The following is a 16,437-nucleotide window of genomic DNA, read 5'->3' on the forward strand; positions in this document are numbered from 1 at the left end:
GATAGAAGAACCATTTTTAGTGCCATATAGCACCGGTGAAGAACCAGTGAAGCACCAGTGAAGCACCTGTGAAGCACCTGTGTAGAACCATATAGTGCTATGTAGAACCATATGTGGTGCTATATGGCCCCTATATGGTTCTACACTGGTGCTTCACTGGTGCTTCACTGGTGCTTCACTGGTTCTTCACCGGTGCTATATGGCACTAAAATGGTTCTTCTATCGTTACGATCCAAAGCAATTGTTTTGGTGCTATATAGCACCGTTTGTTTTTTTAGAGTGTAGTTAAAATACGGCTAATTTTGTAAAATAATGTACACTACAACATTAACAATTTTTATATGCTTTATATTTGCACCATTAAATATTCTGTGTAATTCGTTGGAAATAAATATGTCCTGTTATTAGTTGTTATATTTTATGTGTAATACAAGAATGTGACGTTTGTCACGTCACACAAAATACTGGTGCAGTAGCCTATTATGCATTATACATAAGGGTGTGTTTTATTCCAGTTGCACAACTGTTCGAGTTCTTAGTTCACTTCCCTGGTAGTTCATATCCAGTAGTATGCAGTATCGTTCAGAATCGCACTTCCTGATACCCTGCAGCTTGAAGTGTATTGGTTGGTCAAGTCTGCCAATTTGTCCCGCCCACTTTGTTTGACCGCCTCTATTACCCCGCACCCAATGCACTCATCTGTTCCAGCAAGAGACATCTCGTCCCCACTGGGCTGGCTGTTAATGCAGCAAATGGTACTTCCTTATTTAATCAGCACTGGTGAGCTCTTGCATCCGAGAACACCAGCACAGGGTGTCGACATCCCTGGGGTAAGTGTATACTATTTGCACAAAGTGTGTAAAGATTCAGATCTATTTTAAAGCAGAATTCTAAGCCTAACCTGTATGACAAGGCATAAACTCTTTAAATGCATGACTGTTGTGTTATCTCTCTTAATATTTAAATGTTTTTTTTCTGTTTGAATGTGTGTAATCTCCTTTCATGTGAAGGTTTGTAACGGATGGGACAGTGATGCAGGAAATCAGTGTCACATGATAGGCAGACCCTAAGAGCAGATCAGCAGATAAACTGCAAAAACATGCTGTTGAGTTTGTCAAACTAAGGACTGGATATAGGTCAGCAACGGTACAAAAACAGCTTTTAGAACAGCATGTTTTGTCTTAGTACATGGTTTCTAGTAGGACAATAGGCGGCATGCTGTTAGTTCTATTACATGTAAGTGATTCTAAAATGTTAACCATGTAATGAGGACAAAGTATGTGTTCTTTGTATGTTTTTCAGTGGATTTGGACAAAAAGTTCATCCTGCAGTATTACTGGACGGAGTTGTGGAGAACCACAGTCATGTATTCACCTCAGAGCCTTCACAGGTGGGGCATCACCCCTAGCGAAAGTGTGGAGCGTTTAGCCTACAGTCAAGGTAAGACTCAAAAACTTTAATAGCAAAATGCTTTTTAAGACCCTCCAGAGGGCCAATGCTCTCTAGGGAGCCTTTACAAACTTCCAATGGGGTCTTAGGATGTCAAAATGTGCTTGAACATTTAAAAATCAAGATATTTCTTAGTGTTTGGTTATTTTATAAAATAATATACATATTTCTATTTTTTTTATGTGAAATCTGAGAAGTTAATAAGATTATGGCATTTAGCTTAATCGAAATAGTTTATTATGTAAAGAGTGTCATGTGTTAAATTGTTCTAAACAGCAGTTATTACACGTCTACATTAAAATATATATTTCATAGTCCAGACGATATTTCAAACGAGCGGTAGAGGGTAGTATATCCATTATGTATGTTCGATTTCCTGAGGCCTTGCGCAGACCAATCCATGTATGACATCAAACTATCGCGGGAGCTGTGCTTTCGATTCGTTCTCGCGATGCTTAAAGTCATACTTCGATCGGTCTGCGCAACGCCTTCATGAAGTCGAACACACCTTATTCACGTTATGACGCCACCCATTTACTGCAGACGGAATGGTGCTGGAGCTTTCGGGTGTAAACAAATCTATAATCCAGTTTAACGTATCCCTTATCCTTATATGAACGGACACATAGGTCGCCTCTGAGGCGTCGACGCAGAACATCGCAGTAAACGCGCTTGAATCGGTTCGTTAAACGTATACCAATGCCGTTCAACGCGTCGCCACCGTGGATGTTAGGTGAAGCGTTATCCTAACATTTATGATTTTGACTTCAACGATGGCGACCCCTGCAGAACAGGACCTTGTGTTGTCGGAAGCGGAGAGCAGTAAAGAGCGAGCGCAAGGGTTTGGTATCCTCAGACTGCAGGAGGATAAATCAGCCGCCGAGAAAGCCAGCGGCGCTTCTGCTGCCATGAGATCCGGAGACGGGAGATGGCAGGCGCCCATATTTGCCTTAGCCAGAAAAGCATCAGAAACCTTTTCAGGCGGCATTCACGTTCTCCCCAAAGTGACAGAGCTCAAAACATCGCCTTTTGCCGAGGAATGGGGTGGCAAGGGTAAGTTTCGACTGACGGTTTTTTGTACAATGACAATGAAAATCGCCATCGGTTGTTTAGACGTACGCGTTATGAGTGATGTCATACGTGCATGATGTCATACATGTTGTATCGGGTCTGTTTTCATCTCAAATGGTTTAACGCTAAAATATAATGCCATTTATTCACATGTATTTTTCCGATGACCTGTCAGTCAAATCAGTTCCACTGGGTTGTCATGGTAACACGTTGTATTTATCCTCCTTTTGTAGCCATTGACAATTAGCCTAACGAATGCGTAGTGAATGAATGGAAACCAGTGATGTTATTAAATATGAAACCTGCAACTTATCTAGTTATCTATCTTATAGTTATCTATCTGTGAACGGAATTAAGCTTAATCACTTTCCCAGATCAAGAAGTGACACTGTATGGGAAGTAATGATAATAGTTGGAAGTAGACTAGTACTGTTGACATATAAAACATGTTTGATTATGTTTGCATATAAATTAGTGATTTACCTGATGGTGAAAACTGATAACCCCACAATTATTTTCTTTGGGCTAGTAGTTTTTCGACAATTATTGGCCTTTATACCTATTTTAACAAACAATTACTTGAAGATACCTAGTTTAACAAACAAAGACAATATTGGACGATACCTGTTTTGCCAAAAGGTTATGTGACGATACCTTGTTTGACAAGAAAATTGTTATTAAATAAAATTGTTAGACGGTGCCTGTTTTAACAAACCATTATTGGACGATAACTCGTTTAACCAAAAATTATTTGACAATACCTAGTTTGACAAAAAAAATTGGCCAATACATCCTTTAACCAAAAATTATTGGACGATACCCATTTTAACAAAAAATTATTGGACAATACATAGTTTGCCTAAAATAATGGATGAGACCCATTTTAAAGGTGGGGTGCACAGGGTTTTTTTAACGCTTTGGAAAAGCGAGTCGGGCTGTAGCCAATCAACTGTAAGGGGCATGTCTACTAACTGACATTGTTGCCTGGGTTGCGTATGTGTGGGGCGGGTCTATCAAAAGAAGGTCCAGATTCTATTGGGTTAGGGGCATGTTTGTTTAGGTAATTTCAAATGTCAGCATTGGCTTTCAGAGATCATGCACCCCGCCTTTAACAAACAATTATTGGTCACTACCTATTTTAACAAACAATTATTGGCCAATACCTAGTTTAACCAAAAATTATTGGCGGATACCAATTTTAGCAAACAGTTATTGGACGAAAAACCTATTTTAACAAACAATTATTGGCCGATACTTAGTTTAACCAAAAATTATTTGCTGATACCCATTTTAACAAACAAGTATTGGGCAATACGTAGTTTAACCAAAAAAATGTTTGCCAAGACCTACTTTAACAAACAATTATTGTCCAGTACCGATTTTAACAAACAATTATTACCTATTTAAACAAAAAAAAAAATCAATGGCTGATACTGGTATCACACGATTAACAACATTGTTGCATACCTTCTTTTCTGTTTTCACATTTATTTAATATTTACAAATACTTAAAAGTATTTATATAATGCAAAATACATTATACAACTGCCCAATTAAGAAAAATTCAGTGTGTTGTATCAGCAGTTGTCATGCTACGGCCAATATGCTGAAGATTTTAAATAAGTTGAAACAAAACAATGGAATGCATTGACACTGTTATAGCTAATAATGTTGTCATACCTGACCATACAGTTAAAACAGTTAGAGTGCTGAAAGGGCTTGTTAAAATGTACCCTTTGTTTGAACTAACCCAGTCATGCAATGTGGTCACATGATAGCCCTGACTACACAACACAAGGTTAAAGTGCTATACTGAGTGTTTTAAGTTGTTCTTTTTGAACCACAATCAGTTGGTCTTTTTTAATCAGGAGGCATGGTTTTAGAAAGAAATGCTTTAATATCAAAGTTATCAAATAATATATTTGTGTCTTCCAGCCTTCCGAGATCCTATGGCAATGGAACGAGCAAACTTGCTAAATATGGCTAAGCTCAGCATCAAAGGTCTAATTGAATCAGCTCTCAGCTTCGGACGAACCCTGGACTCGGATTATCCACCTCTGCAACAGTTTTTTGTTGTTATGGAGCACTGCCTGAAGCATGGGCTTAAAGGTACCGGCATGCATCACCAAGCAGATTCAAAGAAAATAATTTGTAGACTATAGTGTACAGTATATATACTCAGTTCTAAATATTTCTATATGCTAACTTTATGTTTTGATAGCTATTGTTAAATAATCATTCTTCTATGTGTCTCCTATGTATTTTTTAGGCCTGTGTCAGAGTTATTCTTAGGCACCAGACAGTTGTCACTATGTGGCTTATTAATAGTTATTTTTGTTAGTTTTACTCATTTTCAGATGTTAAATCACAAGAAGCTCTTTATCTGTTAGACAAGTACTGACACATTATTGCAATGCTTTTAGATTATTGGTGTCTTAAAAGATTAGGCATGCTTCGTGTGACAGATCTTAGCCCTGAGTTGTTTAACAAACACATTTGTCTCTATCTCCCAGTGAAGAAATCGTTTCTTGGATACAACAAGTCACTGTGGGGGCCTCTGGAGATGGTAGAGAAACTGTGCCCAGAAGCAAGTGAAATCGCAGCCAGTGTACGAGACCTTCCTGGGCTTAAGTATGTGCGCTTCTGAGGATAACATTAGGCCTTACAATTTTAGTCAGATTTAGTCCGATCAATCTTTGTAATCTTTGTAGCTAAAAATTTAAATTCAAGAGCTATTTAGTCTGCTGTTATATAAATACACACATGATCTCCCACATTCGTTCCTCGCACATCAACAGATCTGTTTTTCACAATAGGGAAGTGCAAATATCAGTTTTGGTTCCCTGACAAAACTGAAACTTGCAACTGTAAGTCAAAGGCTGCACATTTGCCTAAAGTGTCAGACACATGCATGCATACATATGTACTGTAGATAGATCTGTCTGTAATCTGTCTTTTTCCCTGCACATCAAAATACAGAATAAATTACATTTTACTAACCTTGATGATAAGCTTTTTAACACTAAAATGGATGTATGTATCTGTTAGGACACCTCTAGGAAGAGCCAGAGCATGGCTGAGACTCGCACTGATGCAGAAAAAACTGGCAGATTACCTACGTCTCCTTATTACTCGGAAAGACATACTTAGGTTTGTAATTTTTTTGCTTATGCAAACAGGAACCAAGCATTGCATGGCTAAAGGGTTTGCATCAAGTGCACACCGGCTTTTAATAAATGCTCTCCTTGGATTTAAACATAATGTGGCGGTATCCTGGACAGTGCTTAAGCTAGTCCCAGACTAAAATGCATGTTTGAGCTGCTTTAATTTAAAATCCTAACATATATCAGTGGCATCGTTTTGTCTCGAGATGCAACCCAGTAATGTTTTTTGTAAGGTATGTTTGTAAAAACTACTTAAATGTCCTGATACATTCGGCCTAGTCCTGGATTAATCTACACGCTGTCTGGAAAACTGCCCCTAAAATGTGATTGCATGTTTAGTTTCAGGAATTAGTCATTTAACAACATGGTAACTGTGTTTTTGTGGCATTATAATTCATATAAGCAACCAAAAATGAGCTCTTTTGCTTGTGCAGTGAGTTCTATGAGAATTCGGCAGTGATGCTGGAAGAGGAAGGGGCCGTCATCGTTGGTCTCCTGGTGGGGCTTAACGTTATAGATGCCAATTTATGTGTGAAGGGCGAGGACCTCGATACACAAGTATGAACGCTGTACAGTGGTTTGTTGTATTAACTTTGCTGCTTAAAGTTTCTGTTTGAAAAATGTTCATTGTTTTTGTATTGAAATCCACAGGTTGGCGTTATAGATTTTTCTATGTACTTGAAGAATGACATTGATGACTACAGAAGTGAAGAAAGGTAGGTAGCATACTTGATTTTATTAAATAATTATAATAAACATATGCATATAATTCAACATGAATATGTTTTCAATAGAAATGGACAAATTGCTGCTATTTTGGATCAGAAGAACTATGTTGAAGAATTAAATAGACAGCTGAAGTAAGTTTTTTTTCTTTCTGGTAAGGCCACTGCAAACTATTTGCTGGGATATTGATGCATTTACATTACATTTGATCAAGTCATTATAAATTGCATCTTCAACTTTTTTTGTTTTGTCACAGTTCTACAGTTCACGGCTTACAGGGACGTGTGGAGTCCTTAGAAAAATCCAACTCCAAATTAATTGAAGAGGTACAGTTTGCTTCCAGGAATTAAAAGATTGCATGGTGAACAAATGTATTTCATATTAATCCTGTTGTTGTTTTATTATAGTTAGCTATAGCAAAAAACAACATCATTAAACTACAAGAAGAGAACCATCAGCTCAGAACCGAAAATTCTGTGATTCATATGAAAGCACAACAGCGTCTTGAGGTATTATTGCATATTTGTTTATATTTTTGTCTGCATATCAACTGTCAACTCAGATAAATAGACAGTTTTATGCCCTTAAACTCATTTAATAATTAATTTTACCGTAAGCATATCAAGTCTCCCTGCATTGTTTGCATCATAATAGTTGGAGTGTAATTATTATTTTAGCCCATGCTGTTGTACTTGTATTTGAATGATTTGCTGAAAGTACATTTAAAATAATGTTGCACCTTTTAGTTATTTGGTTATAAACAGAATGCAGAAATGAAGTTACATTATTAGAAAGTGGTCAAATACATCCTTATTTACAAGTTATCTAGTAAGTAACCAAATATGATGCCAAACCACTGTTTCACACTTAGGTTACAGAGGGAGATTTAAGTTGTGAACTGGACACGTACAAACAATCAAGGCAGGGCCTGGATGAAATGTACAATGAAGCAAGACGGCAACTTAAAGAGGAATGTCAACTTAGGCAGGTCTGTGCTCACCCATACTAAAAAGTACCTGCAGCGGTGCTTGAAACATTTAAGAAGTCAAACCTGTTTTTGTATGTAATTGTTTTTTGTTTATATTTAATCCAGGATGTGGAGAACGAGCTGGTTGTGCAGGTGAGCATGAAGCAGGAGATGGAGATGGCCATGAAACTGTTAGAAAAGGACATTCATGAAAAACAAGACACTTTGATAGGACTTCGGCACCAGTTGGACGAAGTCAAAGCCATCAATGTTGAGATGTACCAAAAAATGCAGGTAGACCATCTTGTATTTTTTTACAAAGTCTTCCTCATGGTTTGTGTTTAAAATGCATTAAGCAATCTGTAACTATCAACAGTCTTCTGATGACGGCATGAGGCAAAAAAATGACATGATAGCCCGACTGGAAGAGAAGACGAATCAAATAACAGCAACTATGAAACAGCTGGAGCAAAGGTGAGAATCTCTTATTCATTTCTTTTAGATCATTTCCAGCATAACCTTCAGTCATACTCCTGACGTGCTTTCAGAGGATTTACATTTAAAGCTCAATAACACATCTCCGTAAATATATAATTGCAGGTTAGTTTACATTCTTGCTTTTTTATTTTTTAGCAAAATCAGACCTGACAGCTCAACTAATAAATCGTTATTGTAAGCTTATCTTTTTGAATTGTGGTAAAGTAAGGAGACGGTTTTAAACACCAATCATTTATGTATGAAAAGTTGCAAATTGTAGCTTTAATTTATTTGACCAATTCAACATTAAAGGAAAGTTTCAGGCAATTCAAAAGAAGATATTATATTTAAATAGTAATGTACCTCAGGATATGATAATCTGCTTTTCCAGACAAGATCAGATTAGTATTTTGTTTTTTCATTAGATCCAAAGTTTGTTGGATTTGAGTGCCTGGCAACTGAAAGACTTTGCATGCATGTGTTTTGAGGATGCATTGAATGGCTTTCTCTCATCTAACCACTCATTTGTGTTAATTTCTTGTTGTGATCTGGTGCCGTCGGAGCTGTCATGTCCACTTCTCGCTCTCCATATGAATCATCCTCCCCTTTCATCTCCATTAATTTACTGCCATCAAATTTCTGATGTTTTATGACTGCACTGCTTAACAAGTTCTTAAAGCTTTTGGATGAAATTGAAATTCACTGATATTTACATCCTCTTTCCCTTTTTGTTCCCCCTTTTCATTTCTTTTTCCCTCATCTTCTCCCTTTCCTCTTAATTTCATGTTTTTGTCAAACATTTAACAGCGACAAAGACCTACTGAGCCAGACGAGAACTCTCGCTATGTCGTTTGTAAAATGCGCTAGCACAGATACAGAGCACCAGTACAAACTGGTCAAAGATATTTCCTTCTGATATTAAACTAACTGTTTTTGGCACTTAACACTAGTTACTGTGTGTATGGCAGTATCTTAAGTGACAAGTTAATTGTTTTTTACTAGCCTTTTTTTAAGTTTTATTTGATGCTGGTCACCGTTTTTCCACATACTATCTTGTGATCCCCCCAAAAAAACAATTTCTTGTTGTATTGTTGTAGCATATTTACCTGTAACATTTAAATCACAAACATGTTGTGTCTTTTATCACAATCTTCAATAAACTTGTTTTGAACTACTATTAACCGCTCACTTAGTAAGTCATTTCTCGAAAGGTCTGGCTTAAATATAGCTCTTCTCTGTCATCTGGCTCTGTTTTTGTTTCTGCTCTCTTGTGCCTGTTGAATTATGGCCATCTTTTTATTTTTTATCGCATATGTTCCCATACATACCCGTCCTTTCCATTACATTCAGAGCCGTAGTTTTACCCAGTTGGTTTGAATTACACCAGATTACAGGATGCTGAGAGGGAACGGGCCAGCGCAGAAGATGGAGTGCGCAAATTCAAGCAGGACTTCACTAACAAATGCGACAGTCTCCAAAAGCAGATAGCCCAGAGAGAGAAGCAAATGTAAGTTGGTTTGAAATAAATCTTATTGTAAACTGCATTCATTTATTTAGATTCAGAAAATGAAATAGGACATTTTTTTATTAGGATGCAGTTGGAAACGGATTTGAAAATCGAGAGGGAATGGCGGCAGACCTTACAAAGTGAATTGGAGAAAGAGCGAGAGAGCATCGCCCAGCTCACTGCTGAGGCTCAACAGATCAATGGGCTGAAAAAAGTATGTTGAACAGTATGTTCAAAAAAAAAAGAGGAATATAAGTCCATAGTCAATCTATATACAGACTAAAGTACTTGCAGCATTTTAAATGGTTTTCTGTTTAAATGGTAATGAGTTTTGATATGTCTTCATGTGTTCTCAGGAGTTCCACAGGATACAGGATGAGAACTCCCAACTAAAGGGAATCTGTGAGGAGCAGGAACAGGCACTGGAGGAGCTGGGCTGCAAACTCAGCGAGTATGTGATTTTAACCTAAATGACATGCTGGAAACTTAAAATCATTACACTGAGTAACATGGTTTGCTTTTTCAGGTCTAAGATGAAAATTGAAGACATAAAGGAAGCAAATAAGGCACTACAGGTTTGCATCGAAACAAACAAAAAATAACTAAAAGGTTTAAAGGGGACATACCATGAGAATTTGACTTTTTCTGTTTAAGTGCTATAATTGGGTCTCCAGCAGAGATGTATAGTAACGAAGTAGAACTACTTCACTACTGTACTTAAGTACTAAAAGACAGTATCTGTACTCTACTGAAGTATTATTTTTTTCTCCTACTTCCACTTTTACTTCAGTACATTTTTTCTTTGAGTTTAATACTTTTACTCCAATACATTTTTTATGTGCTGCATAGTTACTCGTTACTCTCAAATGTTACGAATCATGGTCACATGGTGGTCTAAACCAATTGGAGATAGTAAAGGGCGACCCCTCCCAACCTCTCACTCACAAATATGAGCCGGGGTTGTGGACAAATGTGAAGCGAAGAGAGAACCAAAGTGCGCGAGAAAGACAGAGAGAGAGAGAATGCGCAAGAAAGGGCGAGTGTGCGCGAAAGAAGGAAACCTAAATTCAATGAAACACCTTGTACCTTTACCTATTACCATTTTATCGACTAATATTTCATTAATTCTGAATTCTCTATCGCCATATCAGTTAAATTAATCTGAATTATCTGAACATTCATGTCCTTGTACTCCTGCTACAGCCAAAGGAATTGTAAGTGTCCTTTAGCTTAAACATTTGAAATAATATAAACAATATTATATTCAAACTTTTGACTGTTTTCTTTAATAACTACATTACACAATACTTGTACTTTTACTTTCAGTACTTGAGTAGTATATTTTAAAATAAACTACTTGCAATACTTAAGTACAAAGCATGTTTAATACTTTAGTACTTCCACTTAAGTGCTGTGCTTAAAGAGCACTTCAACTTCTTCTCAAGTCACTTTTTTGATAGAGCACTTGTACTTTTACTCAAGTCTGGGTCGCTAGTACTTTATACATCTCTGGTCTCCAGTGCTTTTATCAACCTAGAAAATGTGAAAAATATCAACCCAGTAACTTAGTTTTGGTAAACTATTCTCCACAAGCATGTGAAAAAATAGGTCATTGAAAATTGGCTCCCCTGTGATGTCAGAAGGGGATAATACTGCCCCTAATCTGCACTATCCAACCACACCACTGCCATTTAGTGCAGAGATCAGCTCATTTGCATTTTAAATGACACACCCAAAATGGCAAATTTTTGCTTTCACCTACAAAGTGACAATTTTAACTTGCTATAATAAATGATCTATATGGTGTTTTGAGCTAAAACTTCACATATGTACTCTAGGGACCCCAAAGATTTGACATCTTAAAAAAAGTCTTGTGAAATGTCCCCTTTAATACACGTTTAGTAGTCAGTGCTTATGTTATATCTTTTAACATGTTTATTTATTAATTGGCTTTGTTTTTTTAACTATTTTAGGGTGGTCAGGTTTGGCTGAAGGACAAAGATGCTACGCAATGCAAGCTTTGCGAAAAGGAATTCTCAATTTCCAGAAGAAAGGTCAGAACTAAAAAAAAATGCAGCCTTTTAATTTGCAATGTTGTCTTACCTTTACAAAAATTAACTACAGTTAAAAAAAATCATGGTTACTGTAGTAAAACCATGGTTTTGCTAATAGTAATCAATACACCAAAAAAACATGGTTAATACACTTTTACCATATGGTCAGTTTTCGTAAGGGTACCGGGAAAACGTCCGTCTTTGAACCTCTCTCACTGTACGACATAGGACCACCGATAAAGAGCCACAATCACAGAAATCATCATTTCAAGATGGCAATCTTTCGTCTGGGACAGTCAAAAATCGTGCAGTGTATCCCACTATGGCTTTAGAGTTGGTTTCCTCATGCTAAACCAAAGCAAAGCAAAGTGTCAAAAAAGCAGTTGGGTGTGTGTTACAAAGTACTTTTGTGCCGAATGCACGTCGCCGGGGAAAGTTCTAAAAGTTTTTTCAAATACGGCTCCAGCTGATGTTTCAGGGGTAAGCCATACCTATCACTTCTTTTTATATGTACTTCCCACGGAAAAACACACCCACACGTCAATCGGCGGGAGAGTGAAAACCGAGGACGCTAAGTCACAGGCATCACTTCACGCGACAGCTTTGTTTTTTATCAAGACTCAACAATGGCATGAAAGAAGTGTGTTTTTGGATGTAAGGAGAAGAAAGACAGCATTATGGAAACAATGGATATAGTTTGTTTATCTGGGGTAGTAGAGGAGTTTTGCGTGTGTATTTGTTTAACGCTGGATTTCATTTAGTAGTCCCAACCGGCCATGAGTTGCAGTAAGTAAGACTTCTGTGTTTCTGTGTTATGTTGGAAATAGGCGTGTAAGTGCATTTTATATAAATGACACGAACATATAGTGGATCATAAGTAATCCAGTCAGTATTGTAAAAAGTGTTGCATGACACTCGACTGGCTCCTCTCGCAGCTAGTAACTCCTCTTTCCAAATTGTTTTGTACATTATCGGAAAGAATGGAAAAAGCTTTATCTGTCTTTTATAAATCTGATAAAACTAAAGACTCTTCGGAGATACCGAAGGATGTAATACTACTCTCTAGGTCAGGGGTCGGCAAGTAACTTTGGCCGCGGGCCAATATTTTTTTTAGCCAGTAGATGGCGGGCCAGCTGATTTAAAAAAAAAAATTACATTTTGTTTTTATTTCCTATTTAAAAGACGAAAGACGGCATTTAAAATTGCTTAAAACATGGTTGTTCTGCTGTTTCTTTGTCTGTTTGCACCCGCAATAGGCCTATAATCATGGAATATGATGGGTCCGTGTATCATTCGTTCAATCGTTTTTTTCAAATTAAAAAAAAAAAAAATGAAAAAAAAAACTTGTTTTTCCATTATTTATTCCTGAACTTAACACATTTATAGGCATATATCAATGAAATCATTTTAAGCAGATCAAGTACTATAGTGGTAACATTTTACAGGCATTCATGTCTCTTACAGTCCGGCTTTTGAACTTTATTCCATTTTTAATTATCATTTATTCGGGACACACACATACACACCTAAGGTTTAAGGAGGTCTGCGCGGGACTGTTTTTTTTTATCCAGCTCCCACAAGTTTCTATTCAGCAACGCTTAAAATACACTGTGTTCACACGCTTTATTTCCCGACCTGACGGGTCCGCAAAACCTAAATCTCGTTTCCAGAATCTCAAATTCAAATGTCTCTAACTGAAAGAGAGAGATTAAGTAGCCTATAACAATTATAAATGCTATACAAAAATTGTGTTCGTGTCAATATAAATATTATTTTAACATTGTACTGTCAGCAGAGAAAAAATGTCACAGAAAAAATAATGAAATATAAATAATATAAATTAAATAGGACAAAGCCCATCACTCAAATATCTAACCAACATAAACGGAAACCATATTGCCCAAATGAAGTAAGCTATTTTCTGCCAAACTATTTCAAACATAATTGCACAAAAGTAATGTTGTTGGCTGACAATGGTTTCAGTACCAAACAGCTCCTAAAGCTGTACAGGTGGTCAGAATGAAGTGTGGATACGCTGTCACAGGAGGGCTATTGTCAGTCAGACCACCCGCTCCGTCCAAAGTATAGGTACCCCAGAGTTCCGCTACCGTCTTTATACTTTAAAATTTCATCATGCGCCGCATGAATCCTTTTGGGCGTTTCATACACTATGCAGCGGGGAAATCGCCGCGTGGCTACGGCTTTTCTCAAGTAGGCTAGTGGAATAGTTTTGTGCAGCATTTAGTGCAAATATGTTTTATCAGGTAATACATATTATTTATTACGAATAAATAATAATGAAAAAAGTTCAAAAGTCGGACTGTAATAGAATAAAACTGGCACATGGTTGCTATTCAAACCATTATTAAAACGGCTGTAATCTGTTACCACAATAGTACCTGATCTGTTTAAATTTATTTAATTGGTATATGTCTGCTAAGGTGTTAAATAAAAATTTGTCTTAACCTGTTTCATTAATTTTTTTCTATTTTTGATCTGAGCGCACAATCAGAAAATCGGAAAACGAGTCGTTAGGCCTATTTGTTTTTTTCATTTTAGTTCAGAAAATAAATAATAGAAAAACAAGTCGTTTTTCTTTATTTTCTTTTTGGTTTAAATTTAAAAAAAACGAATGAAGGAATAATAGGAGCCATATTTGTTAACTGTTATTGTAAAATAAAAATAGTCTGATAAAAAAACGGACTTCCAAAATAATCCGGCGGGCCAGAAAATTTTGCTGGCGGGCCACTCTTGGCCCGCGGGCCGCCTGTTGCCGACCCCTGCTCTAGGTACTCCAGATTAAAGGGGACAGAGAATGAAGAACCATTTTTACCTTGTCTTTGTTGAATAATGGTAGTCTACCCGCATTCACGAACATACAAAAAGTGCTAGACATGCTAAACATCTGTCTCATAGAAATTCCTCTTTTAGAAATGTCAGCCAGAAAACGGCCCAATCTGAAAAACTGATGCTTATGACATCACAGGCATCTCACTGCCCCTCCACTTTAAAATAATTGGCTACATTTTTTGAGTGGCAGCAAAGTCAGCCAATCAGTAATGAGATTGCAAGTTAAGCCAGTAGGGGGTGCCAAATAGGTGCAAAACCACTTGTTTAAAATCCCCCACCCTAATAGAGCTATCTGAGAGAGGTTTTTAGGAAGCATCTAAGGCATTACAGACCCAAACAAAAAATGTTTTGTCTACATGGCTAAATACCCCGTTCAATCATTTTATGTCACCTTTAACATCATATATGCAGTAACAGCTTGTGTTATGGGAGCTTTCAATAATTTTTAGTTAGTTCAACTTAAAAATATTAACTCTTTTTGAGTTAAATCAACAAATCTTTTACAGTGTATCCATTCTTATCCACCAATGTTTGAATAGCACTAAAAGCTTCTGACTTTGTGCACTGAAAAACGTGTGTGTGAAAATTACGCAACAGTTGAATAAAATACATATTTGGTCCCTTTAAAGAGCACCTTGCTTTTTAAAAAAATCATCTGAAATCTCTTTTAATAACTAGATATGGTAATTCCCCAAAGCAAATGTTTGAATGAACGGATATCAGATTGTACTAATCAGATCTCTTTGCTTGTGTTTGAACAGCACCACTGCCGCAACTGTGGAGAGATCTTCTGCAACGCTTGCTCTGACAACGAGCTGCCGCTCCCTGCTTCACCTAAACCCGTGCGTGTTTGTGACACGTGCCACGCTCTGCTGCTGCAGCGTTGCTCCTCCAATGCCACATAAAACCAGAAATGACAGCGCACCCTCACAACAGCCAATATCAGCTTTATTTTGAACACTGCGCTGGCCTGCATTGTGTTAAGCTGTAACAAAGTGACCAAAATGAATGCATCTGTCATTTCAAGTTTGAAGTTTACATTTCACACAGAAACAAGCCTGTTGCCTCAGAGCAGATTTAACGGCAGCTTTATGACATGTGTGCAGTTGGCCAATGTAGTGTTTATCACCGAGTGCCCAAAGAAATGAGATATGACTCTGAATGTTTTCCTCTGGGCTGAAAATAGAAGTTTAGATTTTTTTTATCTCAGCACAACGTCCCAATGCATGTTGTAAGTAGTACACTTTTGATATATGAAGGATGAACAGGATTCATACCTCAAACCATGTGTCAAAAGTACACAAATATAAAACTGTACAAATAATTTCTAAGTTACTATACTGTATTGTTATGAAATTGTTTCTAACATTCATTTGTGCCTGTATTAAAAGCCAAACTGACACACAGGGATTTTACAAAGTTGTTCCCCTAATTATAGATTTACAAAATTTACATTATGTATATATTAAAATTAATTATGTTTTCAGTGCTGCTTGGGTATTATTATGGTTAAATCATGTCAGATAGCACAGATTCTTGAACAGCGTTTCTATTCTGCATTAAAGGTAGCAGATTTACCTTGGAGCAGAACTGAAAAGGTACTTGTGTTTATTGTTTGTGCTAAAATGTTTTTGATAACTATTCAAAAGCCAACTAACCTAAAATACCTAAAAGTTTCAAATGTGAATTTTTATGTACATATGACTAAACCTGCACTAAAACTGATCATTACTCCACCTATTGTGTGATGGCACTTTTAAAATGTTAATATTCAGCCTGTACAAAAACTCTAAAGCGGGGGACACACCTAATGATTTTCACACAGATTATGAATGTAATTTGATCATAAAGACTGATCATGTCTAGTCTTTTCCAGTTGTCTTGGTCTACAATCACAGATAAAAATCATTTATGCTAGAAACAGGGTTGTTATGTGTGTTGTGTACAGTCTTAGAATGTTTTAGTAAGTCCTTAAGTGTGTCCCCAGCATAAAACAACACAATGCTGTCTGTGAACGTATATGTATTTATCCAGGTGCTCCATCTAGCTCTTATCAGAAGCAAAGAAATCAAACTTTATTCTGACTTGCATTTCAGTGAACCATGAAACCTTCAATCACTCTTTGGTCAAAGGTAAAATGTATCAATAAAATGATTTATTCTATAGATGTGT

At 36.8% G+C, this 16,437-nt stretch overlaps 1 protein-coding gene across 5 annotated transcripts; it reads left to right on the top strand.

Annotated features, from left to right (window-relative positions):
* Positions 1–675: 675 nt before the first annotated feature.
* rufy2 (RUN and FYVE domain containing 2) lies at positions 676–16,428 on the top strand. 5 transcript variants are annotated; one of them, XM_065296848.2, is made up of 20 exons: positions 687–830; positions 1,011–1,146; positions 1,303–1,440; positions 4,456–4,629; positions 5,034–5,151; positions 5,569–5,670; positions 6,119–6,242; positions 6,336–6,400; positions 6,479–6,544; positions 6,667–6,736; positions 6,818–6,919; positions 7,282–7,398; positions 7,504–7,671; positions 7,754–7,851; positions 9,242–9,361; positions 9,446–9,575; positions 9,718–9,812; positions 9,888–9,936; positions 11,335–11,415; positions 15,027–16,428. In XM_065296848.2, the coding sequence occupies exons 3-20, from the start codon at positions 1,365–1,367 to the stop codon at positions 15,168–15,170; spliced, it is 1,899 nt and encodes a 632-aa protein (XP_065152920.1). In that variant the 5' UTR covers positions 687–830; positions 1,011–1,146; positions 1,303–1,364; the 3' UTR covers positions 15,171–16,428. The 5 variants fall into 5 exon arrangements, with proteins under 5 accessions (XP_065152919.1, XP_065152920.1, XP_065152921.1 ...); XM_065296849.2 differs by having other exon boundaries at positions 1,011–1,136; XM_065296847.2 differs by lacking the exon at positions 1,011–1,146 and having other exon boundaries at positions 676–830.
* Positions 16,429–16,437: the final 9 nt, after the last annotated feature.

Source organism: Paramisgurnus dabryanus, chromosome 20 (assembly GCF_030506205.2).
Source record: "Paramisgurnus dabryanus chromosome 20, PD_genome_1.1, whole genome shotgun sequence".
Lineage (NCBI taxonomy): Eukaryota > Metazoa > Chordata > Actinopteri > Cypriniformes > Cobitidae > Paramisgurnus > Paramisgurnus dabryanus.

Coding starts and splice junctions, on each gene's coding strand:
- rufy2 (XM_065296846.2), top strand. CDS start 2,205: ATGATTTTGACTTCAACGATGGCGACCCCTGCAGAACAGGACCTTGTG. Junction 6,920..7,281: donor AAGCACAACAGCGTCTTGAG/GTATTATTGCAT, acceptor TTTCACACTTAG/GTTACAGAGGGAGATTTAAG. Junction 7,672..7,753: donor AGATGTACCAAAAAATGCAG/GTAGACCATCTT, acceptor AACTATCAACAG/TCTTCTGATGACGGCATGAG.